At 35.6% G+C, this 16,928-nt stretch overlaps 1 protein-coding gene across 1 annotated transcript in view; it reads right to left on the bottom strand.

Moving 5' to 3' along the window:
• The window catches only part of ADGB (androglobin), a 218,191-nt gene that overhangs the window by 160,157 nt on the left and 41,106 nt on the right, over window positions 1–16,928 (bottom strand). The window contains exons 3-5 of the mRNA XM_054686389.2: window positions 12,195–12,287; window positions 2,873–2,944; window positions 99–308 (exon numbers count right to left, since the gene is read on the bottom strand). Of these exons, the coding sequence (XP_054542364.1) occupies window positions 99–308; window positions 2,873–2,944; window positions 12,195–12,287 (375 nt within the window). The remainder of the gene's footprint in view (window positions 1–98; window positions 309–2,872; window positions 2,945–12,194; window positions 12,288–16,928) is intronic.

Raw genomic sequence — 16,928 nt, 5'->3', positions numbered from 1 at the left:
CAAAGTGCTGCGATTACAGGCATGAGCCACCATGCCAGGCCAAGTATATTTCAATATGAAAGACTCATGAGTTTTTATGCACACGAAAATGGACTTACCATCCAGTAAAGTTTCACAACATACTTTCCATAGCTATTGAACACAGGCATATGACCCTTCACAGCCTTGCACAGAGAGTATATGTGTTCCCAGGGCTTCCAGGGGAGAAGAGGAGGTTCCCCTGAAGTCCCCTTAAAATAATTGCTCAAAATTCCTCCATTGAAGATCTTCCACACTGCATAGATTTCACTGATAATCCATCTCATCAGCTAGAGATAAAAAACATTAGGGTTAATTGGTTATTTTTCAGTTGTAGGTACTGTAATTTAGAGATAAATACAGTAAAAAAAATCCACTTCCAAGAATAATATTAAATTATACATGTAATGTATTCCATACTTTCATTTCTGATCTACAGAATAAAGTTATAGGTCTTGCTTTTGTTTTTGGGAAATACAGTCACAATACAAACTAAAATGTCTCATACTAAACATACTCAGCTAAGAAAGCTGTCTGCTGAAGTAAACTGTGGGTGATTTGGCACGACTTCTATTTGACACTGATATTTATATGAGTGGTGTGTTTGTGTGTGAGAGAGAGAAAGCTTCTGAAAATTGTGACAAATGAGCAAGCTACTCTTTTGTAAATGTTAGATATTTGATAAGGATATTATCTCTTGTATGTCAATAGGACAAATTAGAGAAGGAATGAGATGTGAAAGAATTAAAATGGGGTAGACACATAAATATACTGTAAATCCCACATTTCATGGGTTGATCTGTAGCTGCTGAAATGCTCTAAGTAAAACGTCCCCTTGCAGGGTTTTTAACAGGCAGCAAGGCCCAGTGGGTGGATGGACTTCAGAGTGGAAACAGAGATCAGGATTTGAATCCTCTTTCAGATCTTCACAGCCTTCTGCTGCTGGGAAAGTTGCTTCCACCTCTCTAAGTTGCAGTTCTTCATTGTAGAATGTAGATAATAGTAGCTATTTTTCACATTTTTTTTTTGTGAGGACTAGAAACAGTATGTAAGAAATCTCTAGGTCACAGTGGGTGTTCAATAAAGCCATTGTTACCTCAGTAGTATCTGATTTTCTGAATTATTCATCTCATGTTTAACTGCCTGGTTTATAAGGAAATTAAATATTTAATATTGACCTTGCAAGATTTATGTTTCTCTTAATTTGAGTTATCTAGGAAATTCTTAATGTTTGGTAAAGTAGAAAAAGACAAAGCAGATATCATCCTGTATATCTGGAAAATTTATTGTAGAATATTTTATACTTTCCTTCCCTTGAAAAATGAAAAGCGAAAGTCTAAGTGGGATTAGGATTCATCAAATAGGTGTATTTTATACTAAAACATAAAATTATTTGGAGATAATTTTATACTAATATGTATAACTGGTTGAAGAAATATAATATTTTGATTTTAATATGGGTCAAGATATTGAAGATAAGAAAAAGTATTTTAATCAATATTGACTATGCCCCACTCCTCTGAGTCTTAGCAGAAAATAATTTTTAAAAGTTCTTGTTTCTGATTTAATTAACATAGAGGAGTGGAACAGGCCTGCTTGTGATGGATAAATCCCAACCCAACATGGGGCAGGGAGGTGGGGAGTAGGAGGTGGGGAGATGAGTTCCCACAGGAAGTAGGACAGCTGTGCTGAAAACCTTGCTGGTTTGGAAGAGGTATTGTAATCCAAGTACACCCCAATTTCCCTTGCACTATCACATCATACAACATCACTGTACCCTCCTCTTGACATGGCATAGGGCAGGATGGGCAGCCACTTCATGTCCATTGCTGGTCATGTGGATCTCAAGGAGAAAAGCCCAGAGGGAGAGAATACAGCTACTTTGAGACCAGGGGCAGGAGAACAGAGGCTCACCAAACTCAGTTAAAGAGACTTCATTTCCCTTTTGAATGTTGGTGTGTAAAATACCATTACCTTAAGTGAAATAAGCCAAACAAAGACAAATAACTGCATGATTTCACATATATGTGGAATCTAAAAATACAAAAGTCTGAGAAACGGATAGAGAAATGGTGGTTACCAGGGTCTGGAAGGAGGGGGATATGGGGCGATGTTGGTAAGGAGTACAAAGTTTTACTTCTGAAAGATAAGTTATGGAGATCTACTTGCAACAATGCAGCTGTAGTTAACAATATTGTATTGTATACCTGAAATGTGCTCAGAGAATAGATCTTCAGTGTTCTTAACACACATATACACACACACAATAACACACACAATAATACACAATATTAACTGGCAGACACAATAATAACTGAGTTGATGGTTATGTTGATTAGCTTAATTGTGATGAATATTTAACAATGTATATCAAACCATCAAATTGTATACCTTAAATATACACAATTTTTGGCCAGGAACAGGGGCTGATGCTTGTAATCCCAGCACTTTGGGAGGCCGTGTGGGAGGACTGCTTGAGCCCAGGAGTTCAAGACAAGCCTGGGCAATGTGGTGCGATCTCGTCTCTACCAAAAAATTTAAAATTAGCTGGGGGAGATGGCACATCCCTGTAGTCCCAGCTACCAGGAATCTGAGGTGGGAGGATCATTTTTAGCCCGGGAGGTTGAGACTGCACCGAGCTGTGTTCACACCACTGCACTCTAGCCTGAGCAACAGAGCAAGACTCTGTCTCAAACACCCACCCCCATATATATTTTTTGGTATTATATATATATATATAATACCAAAACTTAAAGGTGAGCAAGGGAGAGTTGAAATCGACTGTCTGGGAATGGTTTAAGCAGGACTGGAAGTCATTTCATGGTGAGACTTTAGTTCATATTTCTGTACATACCTCACTGCAGAGTAAATGTTCATTTGCTGAAAATAAGTCAAACGTGATTTCATTTTTCACAACTACTGGAGTCTGAAAAAAATATATATGTATATATTACTCCATAAGAAAAATAATTAAAAAGTAATTTAATGAAATAGTTTTAATCCATTTATGCCTGAAGTTGCAATTTTTTGAATTTTTGCAATCAGACCTTGGCAATGACCTTGAGCAGTAGGATATAAATAACTCCCACATGCTTAGCGTTCCAATAATGGAACACTAGGCATAAATTGGTTGGTGCTGGAAATAGGCCACCCTGATTTCAGTTCTCACAACCAGAGAAATAAGAAATAAACACATTCCTTAAGATAATTCTTAGAGCTATAGGTGATAGAAATGTAATTTAATGCCAATAAGATACAGTATTTTACTATAGGAGTAAAATACATATATATGCAGGTAAATTTTTATTTTTATTTTTTAACTTTTAAGTTTGGGGTACATGTGTGGGTTTGTTACATAGGTAAACTTACGTCATGGGGGTTTGTTGTACAGATTATTTCATCACCCAGGTATTAAGCCTAGTACCCATTAGTTATTTTTCCTGATCCTCTCCCTCCTCCCACCCTCCACACTCCAGTAGGCTCCAGTGTGTGTTGTTCCCTTCTATGTGTCGATGTATTCTCATCATTTAGCTCCCACTTATAAGTGAGAACATGTGATATTTTGTTTTCTGTTCCTTATGCAGATAAACTTAGCATGAACAGACACACAAACTGAGAGATTAAAAAGTACTTTAAAACAGTGGTCCCCAACCTTTTTGGCACCAGGGACCAGTCTAGTGGAAGACAATTTTTCCATGAACCAAGGAGTCGGGGGTGGTTTGGGGATGATTCAAGCACATTACGTTTATTGTGCACTTTATTTCTACTGTTATTCCATTGTAATATGTAATGAAATAATTATACAGCTCACCATAATGTAGCATCAGCGGGAACCCTGAGCTTGTTTTCCTGCAACTAGATGGTACCATGTGGGGGTGACTGGAGACAGTGACAGATCATCAGGCATTAGATTCTCATAAGAAGCATGCAACCTAGATTCCTCACACGCACACGCAGTTCACACTAAGTTTCACACTGCAGTGAGAATCTAATGCTGCTGCTCTGACAGGAGGCAGAGCTCAGGTGGTAATGCAAGTGATGTGGAGCGTCTGTGAGTACAGATGAAGCCTTGCTTGTTCGCCCGCCGCTCACCTCCTGCTGTGTGGCCCGGTTCCTAACAGGCCACAGATTGGTACTGGTCCATGGACCAGGGTTGGGGACCACTGCTTTAAAATCTAAATCAACCACTGAAGCTAAACCTGAAAACTTAGTTAACGTCTGATAGCAGGGAAAATATCTTCATCTTGAATGACTAATATTAGCCATGATAGCTTTTCTCCCATTTAATGATTATTGTCTATTTTGTTAGTGTTAAATTTTTTTTTGAGATTGTGATAGCTTTTTAAAATCTTGTTCAAGTTAATATCCTGTTAGATTAAAAACTTATTTTAATGGTCATTATTTAATTAGTACACATCTAAATCAGGTACCAATAAATAATAATAATATAAAACTAATAGGGAAATACAAATTGTAACTTCTTTAAAATGAGCTATAATTCATATCAAGTATATATATTTAACATACCAAATTAACATGAAAACAGTTTTGATTAGAGAATCAGGTTTTTAGGAAAAGTAACACTGTCAATTACTTTCACTCATCTATACAAGCAGCATCTTGAAAAGTCAATTTAAAAAGTTAGAGAAAAATTTACCTAAAACTACCTTAAAGGCTTGAATTGACTCTGCAGATCATAAATTATAAACATAGTTTCTTCTGGCTTGACTGACTGTGATGGAACGCTTCTCAAATGCCCCTATACTTCAGTGATTACCAAAGTTGATAAGCTATACATTAATAAGTATTAGATACCTCAAGTTTGAAGTATTAGTCTTGATAGCCTCCTGCTGACAAGTGAAAAGTAGAAATTAAGTTTGTAAGAGACAACAAATATTAAGGCAGAGGTCTCTACAATGGCACACTTTCACACTTTTACTGCCTATACCTGTACCCGGGACAGGATAAATCTTCAGACATCCTAATCTATTCAACACATTCAATGTTCAAGGGTCTGGGCCACTCATTTCTAGTTCTCAGAAATAAACAGGTCTGGTAAGTTACTCTGTGATCAGAACTTGTTAACCTTTTTGGTTGGAAGGGCTCATGTTTATTCTGCTATCCTAAATTCAGGATTTTAAGGTATTTTATAACAGTGTAATCGAGTAGCTTAGCTTCAAAATGCATTTTTGAAATTTTTTTTCCTTTCTTGCTGTTAGCCATAAAATATACTGTAAAACTTAGTTTCCCTCCTTTCCCACCAGGCATCTCCATGCACAGTGCTCACTTATCTAATTATGTGTTTGCTTAAAAATCCCAGGGGCTACTTTTTAAATAAACCAGGCATAGAGACCCAGCTGCAGAATTATCCTGCTTAAGTGGAGTTATGAACGATTATTCTGCCATTATCAGGCCAAAGTCAAGATGATATCAATGATATCAACCAGAGCTGCAGATGGGCAAATATTCAAGATAGCCATTGGAAGAGACTTGCAGACCTGCATCCTCCTGGACTACTGGTACATGTTTCGCCTTCCAAGTTTTCCTTCTTAAACTCCCTCAATTAGCCCCCAAAGCAAAAATTGCCTTTTGAGGGCATAAGCCTGGCCATTCCCCAATTTCTAGCATTTGAATAAAGTTACTTTCCTTTCACCACATCTTGTTTCTCGTGTTCTGGCCTCTGGGCAGAGAGCGGCCAAATTTGAGTCAGTTACTAATTTGGTGCCCTTTGTGAGACACTGTGTGTTTCAAGTGACTCAGCCTATATGCCTAGTTTCCAATGCGTGGAGCAATTGCCTGCAGCAGTGTGCCAGGGATTATTTGTTAATGCTACCAGGCAGGGCAGGGGCCACTTGCAAATGCCAGCAGCTCATGGCTAGTTGTCCCCATACCCGGGACCAGCAGCTACCAAGGCTGCCTTTGTCTCAGGGAATTTCCCTTCCCTCACTTTCATGGCATCAGCTCTTGCTATCATTCTCTGTTGGTGTGAGGAAAGCAACATCTGGGAAGTCAACAGACTTCAAGAACTGGGTAAGTCAACTGGAATGCACCTGAAAATCCTCTGTCGCTGCCATCTGGTTTCTCTAGCTGTCTAGACCTAGTGTGTATCATCTGTGCTGCTGTGTTGGCCTCTGTGACATCTGGACTTAATGCAGGACAATTAAACTGTGGTGCTGTCAGCATTTGAGACAAGGTCTCAGGACATTTCTCCAGTAACCCCTTTCAGGGATTAGTTTGGAGCGCTCCGCCTGCGTCAGATCCGTTCGCGTTTGTGTCTGTTTAGTCTTGCCCCTACCTCTGAGGGTGCTTTGAAATGGTCTCAATTGCACCAGCCAAGACCAGGTCCATCTGATTGTCAGAATTCAGCAAAACAGGCTTCTCCTCTCCTCACTAGGGGAGAAACTATTTCCAAAATCCTGGCCCCTGATTTTTATTTATTTATTTATTTATTTTGGTGGGAGGGACTCAGGAGTATTTACTGTATCTGTGTCAAGCTTTGTGCAGGAAAAAAAAACATGTGAATTATTTTCTAGTTTACCTGGGACTCCAGCTGGTTACATATTGTGGCTTGTTTGTGTGAAACAAACTGATGGGCAAATTACAATAAAAAAAAAGTCAGAGCTCAAATACTTAACCTGCAACTATAGAGTTAAGGAGAGTCTTCTACAGCTATTTCTCTTTTCTTTTCTGCCTGTTTTGAATCTGCTGTTATTAAGCTACTGGTGTTGAGATAAAACTTATGATTTCAAGGTTATTCGGACATTTTATTTTTCTTATACAGTTCATCCAGTTTCGGCTAAAATGTAAACATTGGAAACTCATTTAAAACCGAAGAAAAAAGGATAAAACATGTTTTTAAAAATGAAAACGGCTTTACCCAAAATTTTGGTCCACAGCTATTATAGGATTACCTATCAAGGCAAAGAAAGTTTAGCCATGTGGACAGGTCCCAATTTTCTGAAAAATAACATGGATCCAGCTATCTTTTATAGGGCAGTGAGTTTTTGACGCTGTCTCATGGCTAGAGTTCTTAGATAAAAACTATTGGATCTTTGTGTGTGTATATATATATAATATTTACACGTTTAGATATGTTTAGGTATATGTATGTGTATTGTGCTATTCGTTGTGTCTAACATACTACCAAACTGGCTTATGAGTAAATGAGTATTCATACAATAAGTCCAAATGCTTTTCAAGTTCATATAAATCTTTGGTAAATAAAACTTGTTTTAAAATTATTAGTACAATAAAGCCAGGCATGGTGGCTCACACCTGTAATTCCAACACTATGGGAGGCGAAGGTGGGCAGATTGCTTGCACCTAGGAACTAAGAGGCCAGCCTGGAAAACATGGCAAAATTCTGTCTCTACAAAAAATTGAAAAATTAGCTGGGCATGGTGGTGTCTGTCTATGGTCCCAGCAACTTGGGAGGCTAAGGTGGAAGGACCACCTGAGCCCAGGAGGTTGAGGCTGCCATGAGATGTGATCATGCTACCGCACTCCAGCCTGGGCAAGAGTGAAACCCTGTCTCAAAAAAAAAAAAAAAAAATTAGTAAAATAAAAATAAAAATGTCTTCAGAATCATCAGTATACATTTTTGTCTAGATAAGTTTTATGTTTGCCTTTGCTAGTTATTTTAAGGTGTCAGAGTTTGGTACAAATATTGTGAGACTATCAACCCAGCCAAAAACAAAATAATCTTTGTGTGACTTTTTTTTTTAAACAAATAAGACTAACTTAATACTGTTGTTTCAATAAAAATGGCTAAATCTTCTGAGTTATCAGCAAAATGCCCACATATTTCACTTTAAGATTCTTATTTAGGTGAATACCCGATGTTCACAGACTTCATAAATGGATAGCAAAAAAAAAACTTTAAATAATGACTACCTTTGTTTAATATCTCAGTATCTCAGTTTTCAGTTTTCAAAAGTAATCTATTATACACTGTTAAAAATAAATAATTGAGTACATAAAAATGAGATAAATGCTTGTAGGAAGACTTTTTGTGTAATTTAAAATCTTAAAATGATTTTGGATGCTTGTTGGATATATGGGTCATTTCCAACTAAAAATGGGTTTAATATAAAATATGTGTTTCTAAAATTTGTAAAATGGTTTCATTTATAAAATGCTAACATCTGATAAACAGTTAAGGATTTCTTGCTGCTTAGGTTTTCATGAAAATTTAACATTACTAAAAATATAAATTTTAGTTAATATATAATTCTATAAATTGTCTTCTTATTTAAAAATAATTTTATATAATTTAGGGGTTATTTAAAAGTTTTTTATTTAAAAAGGTGGCTTATATGGTTTGGGTCTGTGTCCCCACCCAAATCTAATGTTGAATTGTAATTCCAAATGTTGGGGGAGGAGTCCATTGGAAGGTGATTGGATCATGGGGGCAGATTTCTTCCTTGCTATTCTCATGATCGTGAGTGAGTTCTCATGAGATTTGATGGTATAAAAGTATATGCACTTCCCCCTTTACTCTCCCTCTCTCCTGTCACCATGTGAAGAAGTGCTTGCTTCCCCTTTACCTTCTGCCATGATTGTAAATTTCCTGAGGCCTCCCCAGCCATGCCTCCTGTACAGCCTGTGGAACTGTGAGTCAATTAAGCCTCTTTTCTCCATAAATTACCCAGTCTCAGTTGTGTCTTTACAGTAGTGTGAGAATGGACTAATACAGTGGCTGAACACAGTGGCTAATGTTTGTAATCCTAGCACTTTGGGAGACCAAGGCAGGAGGATCACTTGAGTGCAGGAGTTCAAGACCAGCCTGGGCAACATAGTGAGATCCTATCTCTAAAAATAAAATAAAGTAAATAAAAGTAAATAAAAGAGAGAGAGATTTATATAAATATGAAAATATATTTTTGGTTTAAAAAGGTTATAAAATAATAATTTTGTGTAAAAAACTTAGACAGTAAATGTTTGGCCTAAAATAAAATGACTTATTATTTAAAAAAGAAGACCACATAAAACAAGAAAGTCCAAACGTGTCATATATGGTCTGTGTAAGTTGTGACAATGTTCATAAAGGGAAATTTATTTTTAAAACCTTTGTATGTGATAAAGTTGACTATATATATTTTTAAATTATTTTCTAGAGTCTTTCTAAAATTGGACCTTATGTTAAAGAAAGGTTTTCTTAAGGTATTTATTTTCTTTCAATAAAATTACTATAAGTTTTTATTTAAATTCTATTATTTGTTTCTTTTAAAAACTTATCAGAGTCATATTCAAAAATTCAACTTTGTTGTGTTTTGCTGCTTTCAACTCTTTCTCCCCTTCAGAAGGACTAAGATGATAACTTTCTCCTTCAGCTTTTTCATTAGATCCTGTAACTTTTTTCATCTGGTTCTAGTTGTTGTTGTGGCCTGATGCTAAAATGTTTTATCTTAAAAATAAAATAAAAGTAATAAAGTATAGAATAAACGCAATGTTTTCCCAAACTATAACTTGATTCTGTGCTCTTGACTTTTTTAATATGTCTAAATTTTTCAATGAAATCAGAAAACCTCTCATGTAGTTACTAAAAATTATGTATTTCCCTACTATACTCATAACCTTGAACATACTCTTCCTGTGTCTGATTCACTTCAAGTACTTTTTTTCATCATGTTTGACTTCTAGGTTATCTAAATGGGCTTTCTGTAAGGAAAATCAGTCACACTAAAAAAGATTTCTCTTTGCTTTTTGGGCAACTGGCTTTAAAATAAACAAGATTTTATATTTTATCAAGATAATTCCTATATTATTATTATTATTAGATTTTTGATTGCTTAAAACTCTGAGACTAAAAAGAGTTAAGGTTTTTACATCCATGTAACCTTATATATTGCCTTTAAAGTCTTTTAACTATCAGACCCAGGAATCTGTTTTTTTTGTTTGTTTGTTTTTTGTGTGTTTTTTTGTTTGTTTCTTGTTTATTGTTTTTTTTTTTTTTGAGACAGGGTCTCACTCTGTCACCCAGGCTGGAGTGCAGTGGCGCAATCTTGACTCACTGAAAATTCTACCTCCCGGGTTCGAGTGATTCACATGGCTCAGCCTGCTGGGTAGCTGGGATTACAGGCATGCATTACCATGCCTGAATAATTTTTGTATTTTTAGTGGAGATGGAATTTTGCCATGTTGGCCAGCCTGGTCTCAAACTCCTGGCCTTAAATGATCCACCTGCCACAGCCTCTAAAAGTGCTGAGATTACAGCCATGAGCCACCATAGCCAGCCTGTGATTCTGTTTTGATCAAATATTTTGAGCCCTTTAACATCTTTGACAAATGTCATCAGAAGTTAAATTCTTCTAAATTCAGCCTCTGATTTGTTGCTGAAACTTATGAAAATTATAAAAATTAATCACTACAAGGTTGTAAAATATTTTTTACAACTTCCAGTCAGGTCATGGACTCTAGTATCACTACCTTCACCCCACTGAAAGGTTTCTTTTCAGGTGCTATTAACTAATCCTTCTGCTGTTAAGTTACAGAGTCTTGACTCCTGGGCACACAGATGCCTAAACAGCTGATAGCTCAACACATAAAACTTAAAGACAGGTCAGTTTTGTAACCTTGCTTTTTGACTTTAGTCTGGGGCTCTTATATTACTTAAGAGAGCTTTAATATTTAATAAACACCTGTCTACCTCTATTCCTATCTTGCTTAAAATGGTTAATTGGCTGTAAGTCTTTTGACTCTAAGTCCCTTGGCTATAGGGGTGCCACCAAAGAACATGATGGCCTGGCACAGGTAGCCACACCAGCCTGACATTAATATGAGCCAAAATAAAACCTTGACCATTGATACTGCCTCTGGCATATCTTGCCCAAAAAGGAAAGGGGGAATACATACTAAAAAGTAACATCCTAAGGCCACCCCAAATTACTGGGCAGACCCACCTCCTTGACCAAGGGAACCTCAGGGAAAAAACTTTTTTACTTATCCAAATTTACAACATCATCATCTTGTGGAATTCATACCCTTTATTTGTATGAAATGTAAGCTATGTACTTATATTGAGCAGAGACTGAATATTGTTAGTAACACATTAATATTAAGTACATTATATTAATATCACTGAATTCACATTCTTCATGTCAATGTTATCTAAAACTTAAAGTTATCTAAAACTTTAAGTTACTATAAGTAACTTAAAAGCATGGCTCATATATATTCTATTTACTTTATTTCAAATATCTTATAAGTAGGCATTCAAAAATACTCTGGCTGATAGGATATTATTTTTGCATCTTATTTAATCTTTGAATTTAGATTCATCTGATTTACTCAACTAGTAAGAGTACTTGAAAAATATGGTGGACATATCATATTTTCTTGAATTAGTAGCAGTTCTAATGGGTAAAACTTTTAGGAATAAAGTAAATTTCATATAGATACATAGCTTTAATGGATTCCACAAATGTACAGAACAATCAGCTTTATTACAACAATTTGACTACTTCTAAATAATTTAGCCCACTGGTTTCCTATGCATTAGGTGAAAATAATAGCAGATTCAAGGAAGAAAAAAGGCATTAGTCATAATTAAACCCTTGGAAAAGCTAAATATATTCAAACTAACATATAGCTGTTATGAAGATAGACTAGTGTGTCTGAAGATTTAATCTCTTAATCTCTATAAGTGCTATTTAAAAATGAAAGTTTATTGAGTGACATTCCAGTCAATATGATTCACGTAGTTGGGCATGAGATCCAGAAATAAAAGTGTTCTCTGGAAAATGCTTCAAGAATCCCTGAAATAGAGGTATCTATGTGCAAAACTCTTGGACTGGAATATTAATGCTAATAAGCACCAGAGAAAACAGACCTCCATGCTATGAATGTTCATGCAAAGAAGCAGAAAGAAGTGTGTCAATCAGAAATTAAGGAACAACTTCATACAACATTTTAAGTTATAAGTTAGCATTTTGGAGGGAAGAAGGAAAATCAAGGTTCTAAACAAAAATTCAATAATCTCTTAGAAGCCAGTACAAGAAACATTAAACTGTATTAATAAACATTTAGTTTTGATTAGTTGCCAAAAAGCAATTACTTTTTTACTGAATACCACAAGAGAAAATTACCCTAAATCATTACAAAAAATGCAAATTTTTATCAGTAGGATAATACATCCACATAGTAAGTATTTTATTTAATAGAAAAAACTTTCTTACCTGACTAAATAAAATATCTTGTGGACGTTTCCAGGAATAAATTTTCAAGGATGGTGGTAACTCAATCTTTCCTTCAGGGTCCTCAAAAAAATGCTATATAAAAATAAATTGAGTTTTTTCTGCATATTCTTTTATTAAAATAAAAACAACAATTTTAATAAAAAAGAAATAAGTGCATAGATTTGGTCAATCAATAAGCCTTTAAAAAGCAGTTTGTGTTCTTGTTGTAAGAGCTAATTCATGGAGTATTTAAAGAATACTGAATTTAACAATACTGTATATAATTAACATATACTCATGGATTACATGTAATATGCTCATTGATTGTTGAGTAGCATTTTGATTGTATAGGAGGTAGCCTAAACAAGCATGAGATGCTGTGGAAACTATATTAGATATGGCAGGAAAGCAATTTACGATGGGCCAGATATGGCCACATTCTCCATTGAAAAAATTTTTTTTACCTGAATGGAGAAGATTTAAAAATATTTATTTAATTTTCAACTGTAAGAATCATAAACAAGATTATATATAAATAAAACTTGGATGTTTGACCTGATTTTCATTTATTTATTTTAAAATTAATTTCTTTCCTTTAAGATAATTATAGATTCACATACAACTGTATGATATAATACAATGGGTTCTTATATGCCATTTACCGAATTTCTCCAATTGTAACATCTTGTGAAACTGTAATACAGTATGACAACCAGGATATTGGCATTGACAGTCAAGATATAGAACAGTTTTATTACCACAAGTACCATTCCTATGCTTTTTCATAGCCATACCTATGCTCCCACTCCCCATCCCATACTCCATCCCTAATACTTGGCAACAACTTCTCTGATCTCTATTTCTATAATTTTGTCATTATATACTGAATGGCTATATAACATTCAGTAATGTTACATAGGTGAAATCCCACCATTTGTGGTATAATTGTAAGGAAGTATGAAATCTTTTGGATTGGCTTTTCTTCTGTCAGTATAATTCTCTGGAGATTCATCCAAGTTGTTTCAGGTATCAATAGTTTGTTCTTGTTTATTGCTGTGTAGTTTTTCATGTAAAGACATTTGTTTGTTCACCAACTGTTTATTGAAGAACATCTGGGCTCTTTCCAGGATTGAGCTATTACCAATAAAGCTGCTGTGAACATCTGCATACGTTTCCATTTATCTGGGATAAATGCCCAAGAATGCAATTAATTCACTATTTTTTGAATTCTTATTATGGGTCAGTTAGTGAGCTCTGGAGAAAGAATAATATCCAAATGCGTACTCTCAAGTGCTAGCAATCCAGTAAGTTAAAAATGCTTTGGGCAAGTACTATGTAAGAGTTCTAAGAATTTATAGGATACTGGGAAAAAAAGGTCCTTACAAAAAGTAATATTAAAATTGACAGGTTATAAACGAAATGCCTGAGGAATATAAACTATCTATACAGGAAAAAGAGCAACTAAGTTTCACCTGAGTTAATAAGGACAGGAAGAAATAAATACTGTTTTGTGATTTTCACAGTAATCACGTTTTTACCCTAAGGCCAGTGTGGCCTGAGAAACAGGTTATATTTGAGGGCATTGTGTACAGTTTGAACATTTTAAGTATATATGTTTATCTGGAAGATGTAGTTTATTGTCACCTTTAAGATACTGGAATAATTTGAATGAAGACAAAATGTACGTCAATATCCAGGCAAGAGTCTCAAAAAGCGAGTCATCGAAAAATTGACTGAATTTCCAGGAGCTGTTGCTACACTTCTGGGGTTTCCTCACATCATTTTCCCCTCCTTTATTGCAAATATTTAGTTGTTGTAAAGTCCTTTATCTAACAATGCCAAAATCTAAGATGTTCATGGATCAGTTTCTATTATTTGATTTCTCCTCTTCGTTTTCAGTCGCTTGATTCTGTTTCTTTTCATGTCTGTTAATTTTTTAAAAAAAAAAAACCCTTTTATTTTATAATTGGGGGTACATGAGAAGGTTTGTTACACAGGTAAACTCATGTCACAGGGGTTTGTAGTACAGATTATTTCATCACCCAGGTATTAAGCCCAGTACCCAATAGTTATCTTTTCTGCTCCTCTCTTTCTTTGCAGCCTCCCTAATCAAGAAGATCCCAGTGTCTGTTGTTTCCTTCTTTGTGTTCATAAGTTCTTATGATTTAGCTCCCACTTAGAAGTGAGAATGTGTGGTATTTGGTTTTTTGTTCCTGCATTAGTTTGCTAAAGATAATAGCCTCCAGCTCCATCCATGTTCCCGCAAAAGACACGATCTTGTTCTTTTTTATGGTTTCATAGTATATACGTACCACATGGTGTATATGTATCCATGGTGTATATGTACCACATTTTCTTTATTCATTCTGTCATTGATGGGTATTCAGGTTGCTTCCATGTTTTTGCTATGGTGAATAGTGCTGTAATGAACACTCGCATGCATGTGTCTCTATGGTAGAATGACTTATGTTGCTCTGGGTATATAGCCAGTGATAGGATTGCTGGGTCAAATGGTGGTTCTAGTTATACCTCTTTGAGGAACTGACATAGTGCTTTCCACAATGGTTGAACTAATTTACACTCCCACCAACAGTGTATAAGCATTCCTTTTTCTCCGCAACCTCACCAGCATCTGTTCTTTTTTGTCTTTTTAATAATACCCATTCTGATAGGTGTGAAATGGTATTTCTAATAATAAGTAATATTGAGATTTTTTTTATATGCTTGTTGGCTGCATGTATGACTTCTTTTGAGAAGTTCATGTCCGTTTATGTCATTTGCCCACTTTTAAATGTGGTTGTTTGTTTTCCTCTTGTAAATGTGTTTAAGTTCCTTACAAATACTGGATATTAGACCTTGGTCAGATGTACAGTTTGCAAATATTTTCTCCCATTCTGTAGTTTGTCTGTTTACTCTGTTGATAGTTTCTTTTGCTGTGCAGAAGCTCTTAAGTTTAATTAGATCCACTTGTCAATTTTTGCTTTTGTTGCAATTGCTTTTGGTGGCTTCATCATGAAATCTTTGCCCATTTCTATGCCCAGGATGGTATTGCCTAGGTTGTTTTTCAGGGTTTTTATAGTTTTGGGTTTTACATTTAAGTCTTTATTCCATCTTGAGTTGATTTTTGTGTATGGTGTAAGAACAGGGTCTAGGTTCAATCTTCTGCATATGGCTAGTCAGCTATCTCAGCACCATTTATTGAATGGGGAGTCTTTTCCCCATTGCTTGTTTTTGTCAGCTTTGTCAAGGATCAGATGGCCATAGATGTGTGGCCTTACTTATGGGCTCTCTACTCTGCCTCATTCGTCTATGTGCCTGTTTTCGTATCAGTACCATGCTGCTTTGGTTACTATAGCCTTGTATAATAGTATAGTTTGAAGTCAGGTCGCGCGATTCCTCCAGCTTTTTTTTTTTTTTTTTTTTTTCCGTGGGATTGCCTTGGCTATTCAGGTTCTTTTTTGGTTCCACATGAAGTTTAAAATAGTTTTTTCTAGTTCTGTGAAGAATGTCATAGGTAGTTTGATAAGAATAGCATTGAATCTGTAAATTGCTTTGGGCAATATAGCCTTTTCAATGATAGTGATTCTTCCTATCTATGAGCATGGAATGTTTTCCCATTTGTTTCTGTTTGAGCAGTTTTGTAGTTTTGCTTGTATAGATGTTTCACCTCCCTGGTTGGCTGAATTCCTAGGTATTTTCTTCCTTTTGTGGCAATTGTGAATGGATTGCCTTTCTGATTTGGCTCTCATTTTGGCTATTGTTGGTGTATAGGAATACTAGTGGTTTTTATACATTGAATTTGTATCCTGCAAGTTTGCTGAAGTTGTTTATCAGCTGCAGGAGCTTTTGGGACAAGACTGTGGGGTTTTCTAGATATAGAATTATGTCGTCTTCAAACAGAGATGTTTGACTTCTTCTCTTCCTATTTGGATGTCCTTTATTTCTTTCTCTAGCCTGATTGCTGTGGCTAGGACTTCCAATACTATGTTAAATAGAAGTGGTGAGAGAGGGCATCCTTGTCTTATGGTGGTTTTCAAAGGGGAATGCTTTTGGTTTTGCCCATTCAGTATAACGTTGGCTATGAGTTTATCATAGATGGTTCTTATTATTTTGAGGTATGATCCTTCAATACCTAGTTTATTAAGAGGTTTTTACATGAAGGGGTGTCAAATTTTATCAAAAGCCTCTTCTGCATTTATATAGATATTCATGTGGTTTTTGTCTTTAGTTTTGTTTATGTGATGAATCACATTTATTGATTTGCATATGTTGAGCCAACCTTGCATCCTGGGGATGAAGCCAACTTGATCATATTGGATTAGCTTTTTGATGTGCTGCTGGATTCGATTTGCAAGTATCTTGCTGAGGAATTTTGCATCGATGTTCATCAAGAATATTGGGATGAAGTTTTCATTTTTTGCTGTGTCTCTGCCAGGTTTTGTTATCAAGATGTTGCTGGCTTCATAGAATCACTTGGGGAGGAGTCCCTCCTTCTCAACTTTTTAGAAGAGTTTCAGTAGAAATGGTACCAGCTCGTCTTTCTACATCTGGTAGAATTCAGCTGTTAATCCATCAGGTCCCGAACTTTTGTTTGGTTGGTAGGCCCTTTATTACTGATTCCATTTCAGAGCTTGTTATTGGTCTGTTCAGGAAAACAGTTTCTTCCTGGCTCAGTCTTAGGAGGGTGTATGTGTCCAGGAATTTATCCATCTCTTCTAGGTTTTGTAGTTTGTG

Source organism: Pan troglodytes, chromosome 5 (assembly GCF_028858775.2).
Source record: "Pan troglodytes isolate AG18354 chromosome 5, NHGRI_mPanTro3-v2.0_pri, whole genome shotgun sequence".
Classification (NCBI taxonomy): Eukaryota; Metazoa; Chordata; class Mammalia; order Primates; family Hominidae; genus Pan; species Pan troglodytes.
Note: the sequence above shows the minus strand (reverse complement) of the source record. Positions and strands in the feature narration are given on the sequence as shown.